Source organism: Tachypleus tridentatus, chromosome 13, assembly GCF_004210375.1.
Source record: "Tachypleus tridentatus isolate NWPU-2018 chromosome 13, ASM421037v1, whole genome shotgun sequence".
Classification (NCBI taxonomy): domain Eukaryota; kingdom Metazoa; phylum Arthropoda; class Merostomata; order Xiphosura; family Limulidae; genus Tachypleus; species Tachypleus tridentatus.
The window spans coordinates 120970968-120991344 of record NC_134837.1 but is presented as its reverse complement, the minus strand read 5'-3'; the positions used below and the strand labels follow the sequence as shown (position 1 = coordinate 120991344).

The following is a 20377-nucleotide window of genomic DNA, read 5'->3' as shown; positions in this document are numbered from 1 at the left end:
TAACACCGGTAGAATCTACCTTATCTTCTGTGTAATACAAACCGTTTAGGTTTGAAGTGTGACAGTTATTGTACCACCATCCACCTTTGTAGCTTACAGCACAAATACCGTTGTTTTATCGTTGTCTTTATCCTTGGTACTGAACATCATGTGGTTGTGGTGAGCGAGAGAATTTCCTGAAATAATGTTGAAATAATTAATAAATAATATAAAAACAGCTAATGTAGAATGTTATATACTTGAATAAAGTTTAAATTCACCCGCGTCACCCTTGTACGTTTTGTAACTCATTTTATAGAGTTCTCTTTCACTTCGTACTAAGAACTCGTCATGCTCTGCATATCTTCGACTTCCTTCAAAGTCTTCCAGATCAACACGGAGCACCATATTGTCCTGATTGGTCAAGGAGAAGATGATGTCATTTCCTAGCACAGAAGCAGTATATAATAAATAAATAGTTTATAACACAGTAACTAATTAACTGTATCAAATAATATAAATTAACATGAAAAAAATAACTAGTTGATTATGTTACATAAATATATAAAGTTTTACCTAACCAAAACTCCTGGGTTAAATTTCCAAAACCATTTTTGTATTCCACCCACGATCTGTAAAAATTTTCAAATGGTTTTCCAAAATTTCCTCTTCTTTGAATCAACTACAAATAAGAAAATCAATAATAAATACTGAGATAACAAAGTTTTATAAGTATTAAAATGAAACTTCAAAATATATATTCCTGTATTATTCAACATTATTCTGTACAAAATATGTGGAAACTGTCTCTAAAGATATCGATACGTTTCTTAATTAACACAAAACTCATTATTATGATTTGGTCCCCAATGACATAGCGGTATGTTTACGGTCTCACATTGTTACAAACTCTATTTCGTAACACACGTATGATATAAATTTATGTTCGAAAGACGATTTTAGAATAAGAAGTAATATGCTTTCAATCTCTCAAGAATCTTAAAATAATCTATAACATAAACTTCAGAGTGGATTTCTTTGTTATATTAAACACATGATATATGTTTGTTATCATGTAGAAAATCTCATATTGAACACAGATACACATTCTGATATATATATATATATATATATATAAACTGGATGAATTGATTATCTAATGAAAACCTGTGTTATAAGCTGTATATTTAAATATGATAAAATAACAGATATTAACGAACGGAATCAGTGAAGAAATATGATAAAAATTTAAAAGAAAAAGTTACAAGTTCTTAATATACTTCAATATTTATTTATTTTTAAATGTGGGTTTGGTTCTGAAACTTATTTTCCATATCTTCTAAATAATTGAATTTATATAACAAACCAGATTATTCTTCTCTGAAAATAATGGCAAACGTTTAATTAAATGTTTCACGAAAACATCCATTAACCCAGAATAAAATAAAGCTACAACACGAAACAAAGTTTAGTTCACCTACCGTCCACCCTCCTCCTGATGTCTCCATATCACAGTATACAGAAATAGACTGGTTCAAAAACTGTGGCTGAATCTTGTAGACACCACTGGTTCGGTTAAGTTGTTGTTTATAGATACTGGCACAGTCTTCTGGTAGAGGTGGTTTTTGTTCCGTCGTTTGTGTTACACAAAGCGATTGTTGAAAAGATCGGTTTTGCTTGTCATTAATAAGCGGTGAAAATGTTCGTTCAAGTGTGGTTGTAGAAAACGCATCTAAAGAGTAACGGATAAAACTTTAATGAGGAAACATAAGATGTAGTTCAACATATTCTAGTACGAAGAACAACATTATAAGATTTAGGCTTAACATTCTAACTTGACAAATAGTTATTTTAGATATTCCTATTGTCAAAGTTCAAGTTTTACGTTATATAAAATACTTCAAGTAAAATATATTACCTTCTAAAGTAGAAATCCTGTTTCTAGCCAGATCTACTAATTCTGTAACGGAGTCCACTATTCCTTTCAGTGACCCAACAGTATTACAAGCTGTTTGATGACGGACATCAGCCTGGGTCAACACGAAGAAAGACAAAATACTTAATATCTTCACAGTGTTGTACATTGTTAAATGGTTAATAACACAGAACTGTTTTATATAGACTGAATATGTGAATCTTTCATCAGTGGTTTTATAGTTGTATTAAACAGGATATCCAAAAGGGTTTTCTTTAAATTACCGCAAGTTAGAACCGTGTTAGTAACTGTATCTGATGTTTTCACTCTGAGTCCAAGACATGTTTATAGATTTCTAAATAGGTTTCTTATCAACATTTGAATTTTTCGCTTCTTTTTATAAACACTGGAGTTATTAGTACTGTAAGAGTTGTTGTCTACAGTTAATAATTTTAATGTTAATGTTAAACATGACTTGTTAAATTTTAAACATATTTATAGACCCTAAAGTATTCATTTTTACAAGAATGTTTCTCTACTGATATTGTGTTCATGTATTAAACAGGAAAAACAAATATTTTAATGTAACGTTACGTGGAAGAATGTTCGTTAGTTTTTACTTATGTTTATTTAATAACACATTCAACAGAGAAAATGTAGAAGACATAATAACACGTATTGAGAAATTGTAGCTGTGACAATAGGTGACATATGTGCATTAACCTTTCTACATTTGTTCATTAATTATTTTATAAATCAGCAGTTGTGGTAATACAGTCTGGATGGGCATCTGTCGGTACGGTATAATTTCAGTCTGGTTCTTCACCAACAGTCGTTAATATCACCATAAAACTGACAGAATGTATAATAAAGTTCTCCTAGTTACTTTTATTTTCTTGTTTGTTGTGTGTGTTACGGTTAATCTCATTAGTTACACTTTAAATCCCTTCCTCCGGTTACTTTGTGGTAAGTACATGTAGTTATTACACTTGTACTATATTATAGTTATAGTTACCATAGCAATACTTCAGGTTTCTATTGTGGTTACACTGGTGTATTGACAAGTAATTAAATATTGTTGTAGTATACATGTATTATTTTAATAATGAGTAAAACATATTAAGGAAACTTTAAGCTCGTATTATTACGGTGTTATGAATAATTATTATATGTGTTTTACTGCTACTAAAATTTGTTCAAATTTTTCATAAATTCACTGTTTAATATGATTCTAAAATCTAGTTACACTTAATTTAAACAACTGTTTTACTATTAACTTATATGTAAATGATTGAATAGATTAGTGTGAAAAGAGAACCTTTTATAATTTTATATCAATGAAAGACGTGTTTATTTTTTCTCCAATATATCTACTAGTATATATCTTTATTTCTAACACGTTGGTTATAAAATCTTTTTACAGTACTGTAATTCTAATAATAAGTTACTTTTGGTTGTTTCTGACACTGGGTTTTTATGTTTAAACTACAGAGAAATGCTATAAAAGTATATCAGAAACAGATCACCCCGACTTTGTCGCCTAAAGAATTTTTTGACAAACTTTGTAACAACTCCAATACTTTAATTCAGGTAAATCTGTACCTACGAATTAGCATTATATTTTAAATTCAGTTTTTGTTGTCGTATTTCCAGTTTTAATATATTTATAAAAATAATTTCAAACGTTTCTCTACTCTGAATAAATTTAATATTTGTTAATTGTTTGTAATCAAGGGCGTAGATTTTTTGCACTCGATGGGAGGATGATTTTTGCAACCACTTATGTGGACTGCTCAATTTGGAAATTGTTAATCTCTGATTACGTGAATCTACTGATAAACTGTTCATGTTGTTTGATAAAAATACTAAACCATCTTTCTGTTCGTCCGAACTTTAGTGTAGTGCAACAACGGAAAAGAGGGAAAACCTTATGAGTTGTTCGTGAAGTTAAATAAAACAAGTGTTCTATGTATGATAATTGTGAAATTATTAATTTTTTAAAATAAGTCAGATAATTTATTGACATTTCAGATACTTTTTACATGAGCTGCCACCTATTTTTAAAGACATTAAATATTGAAAATTAAAAGTTGTGAAAGACATAGAACAGAAATAATGAAACATACAGTTAATAGATAAAATAAGAACTACAGTAGAAAGTAACGATAAACTGTACTTTAACATTTCAGGTTCAATGACTATGTATGGATATTGTTATATTGTTATATTTAATTGGTTTTTCCATCTTACGATTAATAACTGAAAGAAGAATACAGTCAATAATAGATTATAAATATCACTGTAATATTTAAAAGTACCTTGTTTACACTTGGATCTTTTTATGTATGATTTATTTCACATTTTACTTAAAGATCGACACCTTTAAGCTAACCCTACATAAAAACAATAATAATAACCTACAAATCTTAGTGTTTCTTAAGTAAGTTTCTAGACAAATCTAAAAAAAATTTAAGGTAAAAAAATCAGTCTTTATGCTTGAACGTGTTCTTGTACGGTATTAAAATTGGTTACAAACAAACGTATCCAAGATTTTGTTCTACTTCTGTAGAAATGTATGATTTAAGGGCGGGAAATTTCTGGAAAATATCACATCACATCTTACGTGTAAATAGGTTTATAGTATTTATTTGTCTTCTGCTATATTCATACTAAGATAAAAACTTCCAGCACGAAAACCAGAGTAAACTCACTAACTAGCACGTAAACTATAAGCGGTAAAAAGTATACAAACATGTTCTTCGTAATACAAATTTTTATTTTTACAATGAAATCTCATAACTTTATATTAGGTTCTACAGCATCATTAATATCATGATAATAGGCCCGACATGGCCAAGCGTGTTAAGGCGTGCGACTCGTAATCTGAGGGTCGCGCGTTTGATCGCCGTCGCGCCAAACATGCTCGCCCTTTCAGCCGTGGGGGAGTTATTATGTGACGGCCAATCCAATTAGACGTTGGTAAAAGAGTAGCCCAAGAGTTGGCGGTGGATGGTGATGACTAGCTGCCATCCCCGTAGTCTTACACTGCTAAATTAGGGACGGCTAGCATAGATAGCCCTCGAGTAGCTTTGTACGAAATTCAAAAACAAACAATCAAGATAATAAAAAACAGACAACAACTTTTACGATAATGTTCATAAAAAAAGTAGAAATTACAGATGTTGACAAGAACCATAACTAGAAATCTATAAATATTTCTTGGACTTAGTGTGACAAACATCAGATACAGTTACTAACACGTAACTTACACGTTTCTAACTTGTAGTAATTTAAGGAAAACCCTTTTTGGATATCCTGTTTAATACAACTATAAAACCATTGATAGAAGATTCACATCTTCAGTCTATAAGAAAACAGTTCTGTGTTATTAACCATTTAACAATGTACAACGCTGTAAAGATACTAAGTATTTTGTCTTTTTTCGTGTTGACCTAGTCTGATGTCCATCATCACACAGCTTGTAATACTGTTGGGTCACTAAAAAGAATAGTGGACTCCGTTACAGAATTAGTAGATCTGGCTAGAGAGATGATTTCTACTTTAGAAGGTAATATATTTTACTTGAAGTATTTTAGTTAATGGAAAACTTGAACATCGAGTAAAGTAATATTTATAACTACATGTTACGTTAGAATGTTAAACATAAATGTTACAATATTATTGTTGGTAACACTGTATGTTCAACTACTTTTCTGTTTCCACATTAAAGTTTTATCCGTTACTGTTTAGATGTGTTTTCTACAACCACATTTGAACGAACATTTCTACCGATTGTTAATAACAATCAAAACCGATCCTTTCAGCAATCATACGTTTCTTATGAGTTAATCGCAAAGATAGGCAATGGGCTATCTGTGCTCTACATTGTTAAAACGATGTAAGACGCAGACATACCACTGTGTCATTGGAGATCAAATCATAATAATGAATTTTGTTTTAATTAAAATACATATCAATATTTTTGCAGACAGATTCCACATATTTTGTACAGAATAATGTTGAATAATAGAGGAATATATATTTTAAAGTTTCATATTGATAATTATAAAACTTAGTTACTTCAGTATTTCTTATTGATTTTCTTATTTATAACTGATTCAAAGAAGAGAAGATTATGGAAAACCATTTGAAAATTTTTACAGATCGTGGGTAGAATACAAAAATGGTTTTGGAAATTTAACCCAGGAGTTTTGGTTAGGTAAAACTTTATATATTTATCTAGCAGTGATCAACTACTTATATCTTTTTGTGTTATTTACTATTATTTGATATAATTAATTACTTACTGTGTTATCAACTATTCATTTATTACTCACTGCTTCTGTGCCAGGAAATGATATCATCTTCTCGTTGACCAATCAGGACAACATGGTGCTCCGTGTTGATCTGGAAGACTTTGAAGGAAGTCGTAGATATTCAGAGTTTGACGAGTTCTTGGTACGAAGTGAAAGAGAACTCTATAAAATGAGTTACAAAACGTACAAGGATGACGCGGGTGAGTTTAAACTTTATTCCAGTATATAACATCTTACATTAGTTGTTTATATATTATTTATTAAGCATTTTCATATTATTTTAGGAAATTCTCTTGCTGTTCACAACAACATGATGTTCAGTGCTAAGGATAAAGACAACGATAAAAACAGCGGTAGTTGTGCCCAAAACCATAAAGGCGGATGGTGGTATAATTCATGTCATCGTTGTAACCTAAATGGTTTGTATTACACAGAAGATAAGGTAGATACAACTGGTATTACATGGTATGATTGGAAAAGTAAACACCTTACACTAAAGTCGAGCAAAATGAAAATAAGACATCTGAAGTTTATCATTGGTCAATAAATAAAAATTAAATATATTTTGCAAAATTATATTTTACGTTATACGTGATGATAGACAGACAAGATAGACAGATATTTTTAATATGATTTATTTTTTATCTGTGTGTAATTATATTTAAGTCGATATTTTATCATAAAGAAATAAAGTAATTTTGATGAATGTTTACGACTGCTATTTTAATCTAATGTGTTCTGAAGAACCTGAAATATATGTTTCATAAATAAATTATTTATTTATAAAGTTTTATTGTCCACAAGTACTTTATGTAAAATGTGTTTAAAAAACCATAGAATTTTTTATATAATATATTTTCTTCTTTTTGTTTCTATTTTGTTTGTAACTTTCTGTTTTCTAACTGCCAGATTTAACTTGTTTGAATCTTTTAAAGATTTAGGTGTTTCTATAAAATATAACCTAGAACCTTCAATTGTAAGAAAGTTTTTTTCATATTTTTCTAAATATTACATCTTTACCTAAATCAATAATATTGCAATAAAAAGTTTCAAATCTCGAATTTTTGTTTTTATCAGAAAACATTTATTAACGTTCCCCATTTCAGACCGTTTTGTTGTTATAAGTGTAAAGGTCAAATAGCAATATTGAAATATTAAGTTTGAGTCGTTCAAGAATTGTCTGTTTTGACTACCTACATTCCTTCTAACCTATCAACGGAATATTGAGTAAAGCTGGTGTAAATCATTGAAAAAAAACACATAAATACGTTTTTAAAATTCACACAAATGTATTATAAAATTTATTAACAAACGATTCAAAACGTTTAAAATCAGTGTCAGTAATGACGGCATTACTACCATCCTGAAGAAGTAGAATAATTTTAAAACCAATCTATTTATAGCAATGATTACACTGCATTACAACAGCCACCAGTAAAATGTCTTAAGTTATGGATTTGTATTGATGATAGCAAAGTTGTATAAAAATTTTCTTGTGTCATATAATGAACGTATGTACAAGTATCAAAATAAACCTTTCTTCCAAGAACAGCTCTAGAGGATGTGGGTCAGAGGTACATCCTACTAACCGGAATAGAAGGACCCCATATTTTCGGTAATATAATATAGGTTAAAAGTCAAACATAGATTGTGATTTCAAAATAAAAATACGTTAGTAGGGTTTTGGATGTATAAAATGTATGGTAATGTTAAATATCCAGACTGTAGCCATATTAGCTACTTCGTGAAATAAACTGAGTAACGTTAGTGGTTACCAAACATTAATGTATAATTGTAAATATTTTACACACGTGAAAGAACCTTAAATAATAGTACCGAAGAAAATCGTAGAATATTCTATATCTGGATATTATATTACACATATCTTCTTTATACTTAACTAATAATAATAAGTGTAACAAATACAGTAAGAAAGATATTTCGTTAAATATTCTAGGCTACAGTATAGTAACTTTGTACGCACGCAAAAATTTAAAAAACGCAGTAACAATAACGTAGTCCATTTGTTCCATAAATAATCTGGAAATAACATATTTAAAATTTTTCCCGTGTGTCGTAGGAATAGTTCAAGCAGACTCACAAGGAAGTCTTGAAAATAAACTGTTGAGATTACTGCTGGCTGTGATCAAATTATTTGACGAAATTCTGGCTCATTCTTCATCTTCTTACATTAAAATATAACTGTGCTAAGTAACAATATTTAATTTTATATTATTTTTATTCACTATTATTATATACAAAACTATTTATATTCATTTGTAATTCCAAATTAAAGTTCTGATGTTAGGTCTTGTAATTAACCTTAGGCCCTGTGTGTTGGTACATTCAGTTCTACAGAATCTATTTATGTAGAACTAATGTAGAACTATGTAGTTAAATTATAGGTTTCACTGATTTCGGTAATCAAATATCTATATAAAGTTAAACGGAATATAATGTTGGGAGATCTGTCAAACAACAAATAATTATTGAAATATGACTAGCCCCGAATAAACTTATATTTTTTCCGTGTAATATAACATCATATACAGCAGTGACGAAGAAGAAGAAAAGTATGGTAGTCATTTTAATTTTAAAATGTTACAAACTGAATTGAATTATTTACTTTTCTGTGGCTCTTCCTAGGCCTAAACTACCCAGACTTACAATATATATATATCCAGTACTTTATTATTTATTATTATTGTTTCTTTAACCCTTCATTCCCATCACATGAACACAGTAATAATTTTGCGTGCCCTATATCTAAGAGAGAGAAAAAAAAAACTTCTTTAAAACACAACATGAACTTATGTAAGCTCATGGACAAAGTCATATCCAACGCACTGTTACATTATTTGAAAACCAATAACATCTTCAACAATAAACAAAACGTGAGTACAAAAACAAACAGACAACCGATCACTTGTAATATTGGAAGAATCGATACACCAACTGTTCAACCAGAATCACTTCACAGTCGCAGCGTTTGTAGATGTAATGCAACCATTCCATACTGTCTGACACAATACTCTAAAGTATCAGTTAACTAGCTACAAGTTCCTTATCCCCATCACCAGGTGGCTCTTTTCCACTATCATTAATAGAACTGTTAAAGATAATATCAACAACAGCTCGTCGAAATGCAGAAGATCTCCAGTGTCTTTACTCTGCCCACTACCCTACTTTCTATTCCCAAATGTCATACACCTAAGCTAATATATACCCTCATTTCTCAATATATGCAGATCACGTTATCGTGTGGAACACATCACCGATTCATTCATTGCCACATCCAGAGTCCAGAGGATATTAAATTAATTAATTAATTTGATAATACTTGTGAATCCTTTCAGAAATTTTAAAGAACTAGAATACTGTAAACTGTAAAACATGACGGTTATTAACAAGAATAATTGTTTTCATGATTTATCAGTATTACAGTGAAATTGTTAAATCTTCACGTACAGTTTTGGTGAAAGTCGTGCTCTTGTTGTAAGTAGATTAGTATTGTTTAAAATTATGTTTCTGTTATAAAGAAATAGTTCTTGTACATAAGTTGTCTGAATCTTCAGTAACGAAAGTGTGAAATTATTTATAGATTTTTTGTTTTTGTGGCACCATTCAATAGATGGCGCGTGACTCTTGTTTACAGATATTTACGTTGACATAACACTATTTCCATTATCAGTAAGATATGAAACAATTCCAGTAACTTCACAACACTTATATTACACATGCTCGCATAAACGTGATTAATATAAAACGTTACATTTTGATAGAAAAGTATTTTACCAGTAAAAATATTTGGAATTTACTTTTAAGATTATTTTGAAACTTTACTTCGTGAATTTTCTGTTATTTCAAAGATCGTAAATAAATATTTATTTTAGAATTCTGCTTTTTTGTTTGGGAATTTCGCACAAAGCTACTCGAGGGCTATCTGTGCTAGCCGTCCCTAATTTAGCAGTGTAAGGCAGATAGTCATCACCACCCACCGCCAACTCTTGGGCTACTCTTTTACCAACGAATAGTGGGATTGACCAGCACATTATAACGCCCCCACGGCTGGAAGGATTACGAGTCGCACGCCTTACGCGCTAAGCCATGCCAGGCCCTGTAGGGTAAGAAACATGATTATTTCAACTGACGGTTTCATCACAAATGTTACAAAACAATATAATATACCAGATATAAATTATAGGGATAACAAAAATTCGCCTTTAAATAAGATATGGACAGAATATAAACATTTAATGAACAAACGTTTTCACAGAGAAATTATTTATTTCGTACATAACAAAATCATTTTAACTACAATTTTTTCTTCTAAATCCAACTCGTACACCTTATTTTGTATTTGCCTAATATTTTAAATGATGAAATTTGTATATACATTTGTGACGTTTGTTGATATTTATGTATAAATAAACACAAATTAAGGGTATCCACCTATAATTATGTCTTAATATTTTTTCCCATGTATTTACTCTAATGTGTAATACCAGCTAATACCGGTAGCATCTATCTTATCTTCTGTGAAATACAGTTCGTTTAAGTGAGAATGATAGAATGAATTGTACCACCATCCGCCTTTGTAGGTTTGAGCACAAATACCGATATTTTTATCGTTGTTTTTATCCTTGGTACTGAACATCATGTTCTTGTGGTGAGCGAGAAAATTTCCTGAAAACATAAACAACTGATGTCGGATGTTATATACTAGAATAAAGTTTAAACTCACCCTCTTCACCCTTGTACGTTTTGTAACTCATTTTATAGAGTTCTATTTCACTTCTTACCAAGAACTCGTCATACTCTGCATATCGTCGACTTGATTATCCTTGATAATCCTCCGAGGCCCAACATGGCCAGATCATTAAGGCGCTCGACTCGTAATCTGAGGAACGCGAGGTTGAATTCCGGTCGCACCAAACATGCTCGCCATTACAACCATGGGGGTGTTATAATGTGATGGTCAATTTAACTATCAGTTGGTAAATAATCTAAAATGAAATGATTACCAAGTGAAAACATGTCTCACAAACTCTGAAATTAAAATGATAATTCAAATAGTTTAATGAAAAGTACAATAATCAGTTACAAGTTATTCGAAATAATCAGATATTTAATAAACTATTTTTCAAGTTGTAAAAGTTCCTTAATTCCAAATAAATTTTCATTAAAAAATAAAGGTTCACTTTAAAACAAAGTTTAGTTCACCTTCCGTCCACCTTCCTCCTGATGTCTCCATATCACAGTATACAGAGATCCACTGGTTCATAAACCGTGGATAAATCTTGTAGACACCACTGGTTCAGTTTAGTTGTTGTTTATAGATACTATAACATTCTTCTGGTAGAGGTGGCTTTTGGTCTGTCGTCTGTGTCACATAAAGAGATTGTTGAAAGGATCGGTTTTCTTAGTCATTAAAAATCAATTAAAGTGTTCGTTCAAGTGTGGTTCTAGAACAATAACATTGTAACATTTAGATTTAACATTCTAACTTGACAAATAGTTATTTTTAGATGTTCCTTTAATCGATGTTCAAGTTTTCCGTAAACTTAAATGCTTCAGATTTCTTTCTACGTCTTTCTATGTTTTATTGTAGGAAGCTTACTTTTTTGATCGTCTTGTTGTAGGAGAGTTGTTTCTCCTTATTTATAAGTGATAGCCTACAAGAAAGGCAGCTACTTTTCACCTCTCACCGTCAACTCTTGGAGTACTTTTACCAAAGAATAGTGGAATTGACTGGATATTATAACGCCCCCATCGGTGAAAGTGGGATCATGTTTGATGTGATAAGAATTACGAGTCGAACGTAAAGATGAATCTCAAAATAACCCAAATCAGTTTCATAAGTTAATATTTAGTTGGAATTCCCTTTGGTTTCAGAACTCTTTCACATCAACGTGACATGTTTTCAATGAGTTTGAACAGATGTTCTTGGGTAATTGACTGTGATCCTTCTTTGAGTACTTTAAAATGTTCATCTTCCATGTTTGGTTTGTGATCGTTAGTTAATCGGTTTAACTCAGCCCATAAATTTTCAATCGGATTGATTGACTTGGCCATAACATAACATTAATTCTCTTATTTCTATGATATATTTTAATGACTCCACAATTGGAGAGAAAGTTGTTTGACCATTTTGTAGGCTGATTAGAATAATAAGAAAATACGGCAGGTGTTCAACACTATTTATAATAAAATGTAACTAAAATCAATAAAAGTTCATATATTTACTGAAGCCAGTGTTTAATTATGATTTGACCAAATCTTGTTGAGTGTTTTCTAAATAACATTTAGCTTTACGCATTTTTGTATTATCTAACAAAAATGTATAAAACCTACCAACATTTTCGGGGGGGGGAGGCAGTTTTCTAATAATACCAATTTATTTACTTTATATTTTTGTACAATGTTTCCATATTTCTTCATCTTGAACTTTAAATTTCTACATATGTGGTCAATGTCAGTTTTACTACAGACACACTTTGTGAACCTGACGATGGCCGAAGAAGGTCAAAACGTTGTCCGCTCTTCTACGTAAAATATTTTCTCAACCCAAACGAACCGTTTTTGCACATATATTTGTTAAAGTGTTTAACATTTGCATGAAAATAAGCATTTCACAAACAAAAACAAACAATCTTTCTATTTTTATTTATTTACCAAAAATAAACTCCACGGGTCTTATTTTCATCTCGCTTGTCTTTAGTGTAATATGTTCACTTTTCCACGCATACCAAATAATACCGGTAGAATCTACCTTATCTTCTGTGTAATACAAACCATTTAAGTTACAACGATGACATGAATTATACCACCATCCGCCTTTGTGATTATGAGCACAACTTCCGCTGTATTTATCGTTGTCTTTATCCTCGGTACTGAACATCATATTGTGGTGGGGAGCAAGAGAATTTCCTAAAATAATATCGAAATAATTAATAAATAATATATAAACAATTAATGTAAGATGTTATATATTGGAATAAAGTATAAACTCACCCGCGTCACCCTTATACGTTTTGTAGCTCATTTTATAGAGTTCTATTTCACTTCGTACCAAGAACCCTTCAAACTCTGCATATCGTCGACTTCCTTCGAAGTCTTCCAGATCAACACGGAGCACCATATTGTCCTGATTGGTCAACGAGAAGATAACGTCATTTCCTGTAACCGAAGTACTAAATAATAAATAAATAGTTTATAAGACAGTAAATAATTAATTATATCAAATAATACTAAATAACACGGTAATAAATAAGTAGTTGATCACTGTTAGATAAATATATAAAGGTTTACCTGACCAAAACTCCTGGGTTAAATTTCCAAAACCGTTTTTGTATTCTACACACGATCTGTAAAAATTTTCGACTGGTTTTCCAAAATCTCCTCTTCTTTGAATTAGCTAGAAATAAGAAAAACAATACGAAATACTGATATAACTAAGTTTTATAAGTATCAAAATGAAACTTTAAAATATATATTAATGTATTATTCAACATTATTTTCTTTTCATGAAACCTGTCTAAAAAAGAAAGATTTGAAATCGAAAATAAAACTTATTCAAATGATCTTAATTTATGTTTCATGGATGATTTTAGGAAAATATCATCATAACATCAAGATAAATTCAAGAGTAGATTCCTATGTGTTATTAAGCACATATATTTATTATCATGTATAAAGCGTCAGGTTAAGCACAGATACACATTCTTATATATATATCTATACAACCTAGGACGAAATGATTACCAAGTGAAAACACGTGTTATATTTAAATATAATAAAATAGCATATATTACTGAACAGAATCAGTGAAGAAATATGATAAAAATTATAACAAAAACGTTACATGCTCTTAACGTTTATCTTTTCAAATATGGATTTGGTCATGAAACTTATTTTCCAAATCGTTTACATAACTGAGTTTGTACAAAAAAGTAGTTTTTTCTTCCATGAAAATAATGGCTAACTTTGATTTAAATGTCTCATGAAAACAACCTGTAACCCAGAATTAACTAAAGATACACCACAAAAGGAAGTTTAGTTCACCTACCGTCCACCCTCCTCCTGATGTCTCCATATCACAGTATACAAAGATTGACTGGTTCAAAAACTGTGGCTGAATCTCGTGGATACCGCTGGTTCGGTTTAGTTGTTGTTTATAGATACTGGCACAGTCCTCTGGTAGAGGTGGCGTTTGTTCTGTCGTTTGTGTCACACAAAGAGATTTTTTGAAAGGATCGGTTTTGTTTGTCATCAACAAGCCTTGGAAATGTTCGTTCAAGTGTGGTTGCAGAAAAAACATCTAAATAATAACGGATAAAAACTTTAATGTGGAAATATTAAAAGAGCTGAACATATAGTGTTACCAACATTAACAATATAGCATTTAGGTTTAACATTTAAATGTTCCTTTAATCGAAGTTAAAGTTTTGTGTAATGTAAAATATTTTATGTAAAATATATTACCTTCTAAAGTAGAAATCTTCTCTCTAGTCAGATCTACTAATTCTGTAACGGAGTCCACTTTTCCTTTCAGTGAACCAATGTGATGATGACTCGCTACGTTCCCTCTAGCCTTACACTGTTAAATTATGGACGGCTAGCGCAGATAGCTCTCGTGTTTCTTTGCGCAAAATTCAATAACAAACAAACAAAGAATTCAAGATGTGTTCAGCAACAGAAGAGGGCGCTATGTTATGTTTTATATGAAAGTATTGTGTTTCTTCATACTTCTAGTGTACAAACAATGTTATTCAACAGCAAAGACAAAACAGATAAGTACAGTGACAGAGGTGTTTACCAATTAATGTGTAATAACATGTACGTATTTGAAACAGGACGTTCCGTAGAAACTGTAATTAAAGAACATTCTAGAAACTGGAAATTAAGGAAAATGAAATCAACTTACAGAAACTAAACACTAACTCGATCTAATGGAAAGCTTCAAAGTTTTGCATGTCTGTGAAAAAGGTAAAAAACTAAGATTTTAGAAATAAATTGAAGTTTAAAAACAAGTAAAGAAAAATTTATAGACGACTAGACCAACTTGTGTCAAAGTTATTGTCAAGGTTATTTGGTTAAATATGTAAACCTGTTTACAAACCATTACAGCCTGTACATAGTGAAACCATGGTTGTTTTTAAATATTTCAATAATAAATTACTTCTGTACTAACACTGATCAGGATTCCTCCTGCTTTCCAAGTGGCTCAGAGGTATATTTTTATGTTTATAACGCTAAGACCGGTTTTCGATATCCTTGGTAGACAAACCACAAAAAGCCTATTCGTGATGACGAGAAAACCCACTTGTATAGAAATATATCTATGTAAAAACGGCTGGTATGGATAGAGAAAGTAATATGTAGAGGAACGTACAACGTTTCGACCTTCTTCGGTCATCGTCAGGTTCAGAAAGAAAGAAAGAAGTAACTGACCGATAACCGACCACATGTAACGCAGTGTAGGAATGTAGAGGGTGTGCTTATACGTTGGATTAACTTTGTTAATATAGGTATAAAGGTATTCCTTTGTATTGGTTTATTTTAGTTTTGCATTGTTCTATAAGTAAGGCTTCTTTAATTTTGCATTTGTTTATGTTTGTTTCTTTATTTAGTATTCGGGTGTTTTTTATGGTTATATTGTGTTTATTTGATTTGCGGTGTTCGAGAACGTGTGAAGGTGACTTTATTTGTTCGTTGAAACTTGTTTCCATTTTTTTACTTGTTTCTCCAATATAGAAGTCGTCGCAGTTATCACATTGTATTTTATAAATAATGTTGGTGTTGTGTTTCTCAGTGTAGTTTTCTATGAAAACAAACATAACCATCCTGTAGACCTTTATCTATAGTTACAGCTCATACTGTACATCTGTTAACACTTTCATTTCTTATCTAATCCTAAACCTCCACGTCACTGTGGTCAGTTTTATCTACAATCAAACTAAGTCCTTGGTTAGACACTGTAACAGTAATACTGAGAGAGACGATCCACAGTAGTACACATACATGATTTTATTGAACCATTATAATCCAGTTTGTGCATAAAAATTACTCAAAATAAAACTGAAAAAGATAACAATATAACTTCAAAAACACTACAGATAGAATACTCCGGAATTATTTAGCTTGGCAAAATATCTTCATGTTTTAGTATAGTACTACATGGGTGTAGTTTGTTACTAGAAGATTGTCTAGATGATACTTTACGTGTTGTTCAGTATCACATCTCTTATTACATCGATTATTCTGTAATTGAGTCTCAGGATATCACGTACATGCGTCAAATATACGTAATATTTGACAATCTCGCTCAAGAAAAAGGTGACACGGATATGCTTGGTAAGAGGGACCATCATATTAATCCATCTCTACTAAAACCATTTCTCTGTATGTCCGTACTTTGGTGTAGTGCATCAACGGAAAGGAGAAAAATATATATGAGTTGTTCGTGAAGTTAAATAAAACAAGTGTTCTGTATATCATAACTGTGAAAAATATATCTTTTACATGTGATCTTATCTATTGGTGAAGAAATTAAAGTATTGAAAATTAAAAATAGTGAAAGATATTCACAGAATATAATGAAACATACAGTTAATAGATAAAATAAGAACTACAATAAAAAGTAATGATAAACTGTACTTTAACATTTCAGGTTCAATGACTATATATGGATATTCTTTAATGACTATGGATATTGTCATCTTTAATTGGTTTTCCATCTTAGTTTTATTGTCTTAAATTTTAGTAGTTAATAAATAAACGGTATAATGTATTGACACCAAGGTTTCAAAAAGATAATCTATGTTGAAGAATTAACATTAATTAAGAAATATTTAATGGAGAATGTTAAAAAATAATTTTATATTAATAACTAAAAAAAATACAGTCTAGAATATAATATAAATATCACTGTGGTGTTTAAAAGTATCTTGTTTATACTTGGATCTTTTTATGTATGTTTTATTTCACGTTTTATTTAAAGTTAAACACCTTTAAGCTAACCCTAACATAAAAACAATAATATTACCCTACAAGTCATAGTATTTCCTAAGTAAGTTTATAGACATATCAAGAACAATTTTAAGTTAAAACAAAATCATTGTCTTTAAGTTTGAGCGTTTTCTTGTGCAGTACAAGCGAGATGAAAATAAGATTTGTTTAGTTTATTATTGGTCAATAGATAATAGATAAAATCTAAATATATCATGCAAAATTGTATTTTACATCATACATTAAGATAGACAAACAAGATAAAAAGTTATCTTAACATGTTTTATCATTTCTCTGTGTGTAATTATTTTAAGTTGATATTTTATCATTAACAAATAAAGTGATGTTGGTGAAAGTTTATGACTGCTATTTTAATCTAATTTCTTCTCAAGAACCTCAAATATTTGTGTTATAATTGAATTGTTTATCTATAAAGTTTTATTGTCCACAAAGTATTTAAGAAAAATGTCTTTAATAACCATAGAATATACATATAACACATTGCCTTTTGTTTCTGTTTTGTTCGTACAATCAGCAGAAATTTTCCCTGTAGATGACGCCGTGTTAAAATGTTTAATAATATCACGAAGAACGAAATCAACACAGAGCACCATATTGTCCTGATTGTTCAAGGAGAAGATGATGTCATTGCCTGGAACAGAAGCAGTGTATAATAAATAAATAGTTTATAACACAGTAAATAATTAATTATATCAAATAATATTAATTAACATGAAAAGAAATAACTAGTTGATTATATTTGATAAATATATAAAGTTTTACCTTACCAAAACTCCTGGGTTAAATTTCCAAAACCATTTTTGTATTCTACCCACGATCTGTAAAAATTTTCAAATGGTTTTCCATAATCTCCTCTTCTTTGAATCAACTACAAATAAGAAAATCAACAATAAATACAGAGATAACTAAGTTTTATAAGTATTAAAATGAAACTTCAAAATATATATTCCTGTATTATTCAACATTATTCTGTACAAAATATGTGGAAACTGTCTCTAAAGATATCGATACGTTTCTTAATTAACACAAAACTCATTATTATGATTTGGTCCCCAATGACATAGCGGTATGTTTTCGGTCTCACATTCTTACAAACTCTATTTCGTAACACACGTATGATATAAATTTATGTTTGAAAGACGATTTTAGAATAAGAAGTAATATGCTTTCAATCTCTCAAGAATCTTAAAATAATCAATAACATAAACTTCAGAGTGGATTTCTTTGTTATATTAAACACTTATATGTTTATTATCATGTAGAAAATCTCATATTGAACACAGATACACATTCTGATATATATATATAAGCAAACTAGACGAAATGATTACCCAATGAAAACCTGTGTTATAAGCTGTATATTTAAATATGATAAAATAACATACATTAATGAACGGAATCAGTGAAGAAATATGATAAAAATTTAAAAGAAAAAGTTACAAGTTCTTAATATACTTCAATATTTATTTATTTTTAAATGTGGGTTTGGTTCTGACACGTATTTTCCATTTCTTTTAAATAATTGAATTTATATAACAAAGCAGTTTATTCTTCTCTGAAAATAATGGCAAACTTTTAATTAAATGTTTCACGGAAACATCCACTAACCCAGAATTAACTAAAGCTTCACCACAAAACAAAGTTTAGTTCACCGACCGTCCACCCTCCTCCTGATGTCTCCATATCACAGTATACAGAAATAGACTGGTTCAAGAATCGTGGTTCAATCTTGTGGACACCACTGGTTCGGTTTCGTTGTTTTTTTTATAGATACTGGCACAGTCTTCTGGTAGAGGTGGTTTTTGTTCCGTCGTTTGTGTTACACAAAGCGATTGTTGAAAAGATCGGTTTTGCTTGTCATTAATAAGCGGTGAAAATGTTCGTTCAAGTGTGGTTGTAGAAAACACATCTAAAGAGTAACGGATAAAAACTTTAATGAGGAAATATAAGAGTAGTTCAACATATATTAGTACGAAGAACAACATTATAAGATTTAGGTTTAACGTTTTAACTTAACAAATAGTTATTTTAGATGTTCCTATAGTCGATATTCAAGTTTTACGTTATATAAAATACTTCAGGTAAAATATATTACCTTCTAAAGTAGAAATCCTCTCTCTAGCCAGATCTACTAATTCTGTAACGGAGTCCACTATTCCTTTCAGTGACCCAACAGTATTACATGCTGTTTGATGACGGACATCAGCCTGGGTCAACACGAAGAAAGTCAAAATTCTTAATATCTTCACAGTGTTGTACATTGTTAAATGGTTAATAAAACAAAACTGTGTCCATATAGACTGAATATGTGAATCTTTCATCAGTGGTTTTATAGTTGTATTAAACAGGATATCCAAAAAGGGCTTTCTTTAAATTACCGCAAGTTAGAACCGTGTTAGTAACTGTATCTGATGTTTTTCACTCTGAGTCCAAGAAATGTTTATAGTTTTCTAAATACGGCTCTAGTCAACATCTGAATTTTCCGCTTCTTTTTATAAACTGTGGAGTTATTATTACTGTAAGAGTTGTTCTCTACAGTTAATAATTTTAATGTTAATGTTAATCGTGACTCGTGACATTTTAAACATATTTATAGACTGTAAGGTATTCATTTTTACAAGAATGTTTCTCTACTGATATTGTATACATGTATTAAACAGGAAAAACAAATATTTTAATGTAACGTTACGTGGAAGAATGTTCGTTAATTTTTTATTTATGTTTAGATAATTACACATTCAACAGAGAAAACGTAGAAGGCATAATAACACGTATTGAGAAATTGTAGCTGTGACAATACGTGACATATGTGCATTAACCTTTCTACATTTGTTCATTAATTATTTTATAAATCAGCAGTTGTGGTAATACAGTCTGGATAAGCATCTGTCGGTACGGTATAATTTCAGTCTGGTTCTTCAACAACAGTCTTTAATATCTACATAACACTGACAGAATGCATAATAAAGTTCTCCTAGTTAGTTTTATTTTCTTGGTTGTTGTGTGTGTTACGGTTACTCTCATTAGTTACACTTTAAATCCTTTCCTCCGGTTACTTTATGGTAAGTACATGTCGTTATTACACTTGTACTATATTATTGCTATAGTTACCATAGCAATACTTCAAGTTTTTATT

General features: G+C 30.3%; 2 protein-coding genes across 2 annotated transcripts; both read right to left on the bottom strand.

Moving 5' to 3' along the window:
* On the bottom strand, window positions 1-2063 carry LOC143239167 (techylectin-5B-like). Its single transcript, XM_076480024.1, has 5 exons — window positions 1898-2063; window positions 1461-1711; window positions 556-661; window positions 261-425; window positions 1-176 (listed from the first exon to the last, which is right to left on the bottom strand). The coding sequence occupies exons 1-5, from the start codon at window positions 2061-2063 to the stop codon at window positions 94-96; spliced, it is 771 nt and encodes a 256-aa protein (XP_076336139.1). The 3' UTR covers window positions 1-93.
* A 10796-nt stretch (window positions 2064-12859) lies between these two features.
* Window positions 12860-19502, bottom strand: LOC143236265 (techylectin-5B-like). The gene is made up of 6 exons (XM_076474534.1): window positions 19337-19502; window positions 17712-17872; window positions 14279-14530; window positions 13522-13627; window positions 13225-13389; window positions 12860-13140 (listed from the first exon to the last, which is right to left on the bottom strand). Exons 1-6 carry the CDS (start codon window positions 19500-19502, stop codon window positions 12878-12880), a joined length of 1113 nt encoding a protein of 370 aa, XP_076330649.1. The 3' UTR covers window positions 12860-12877.
* Between the last annotated feature and the right edge of the window lie 875 nt (window positions 19503-20377).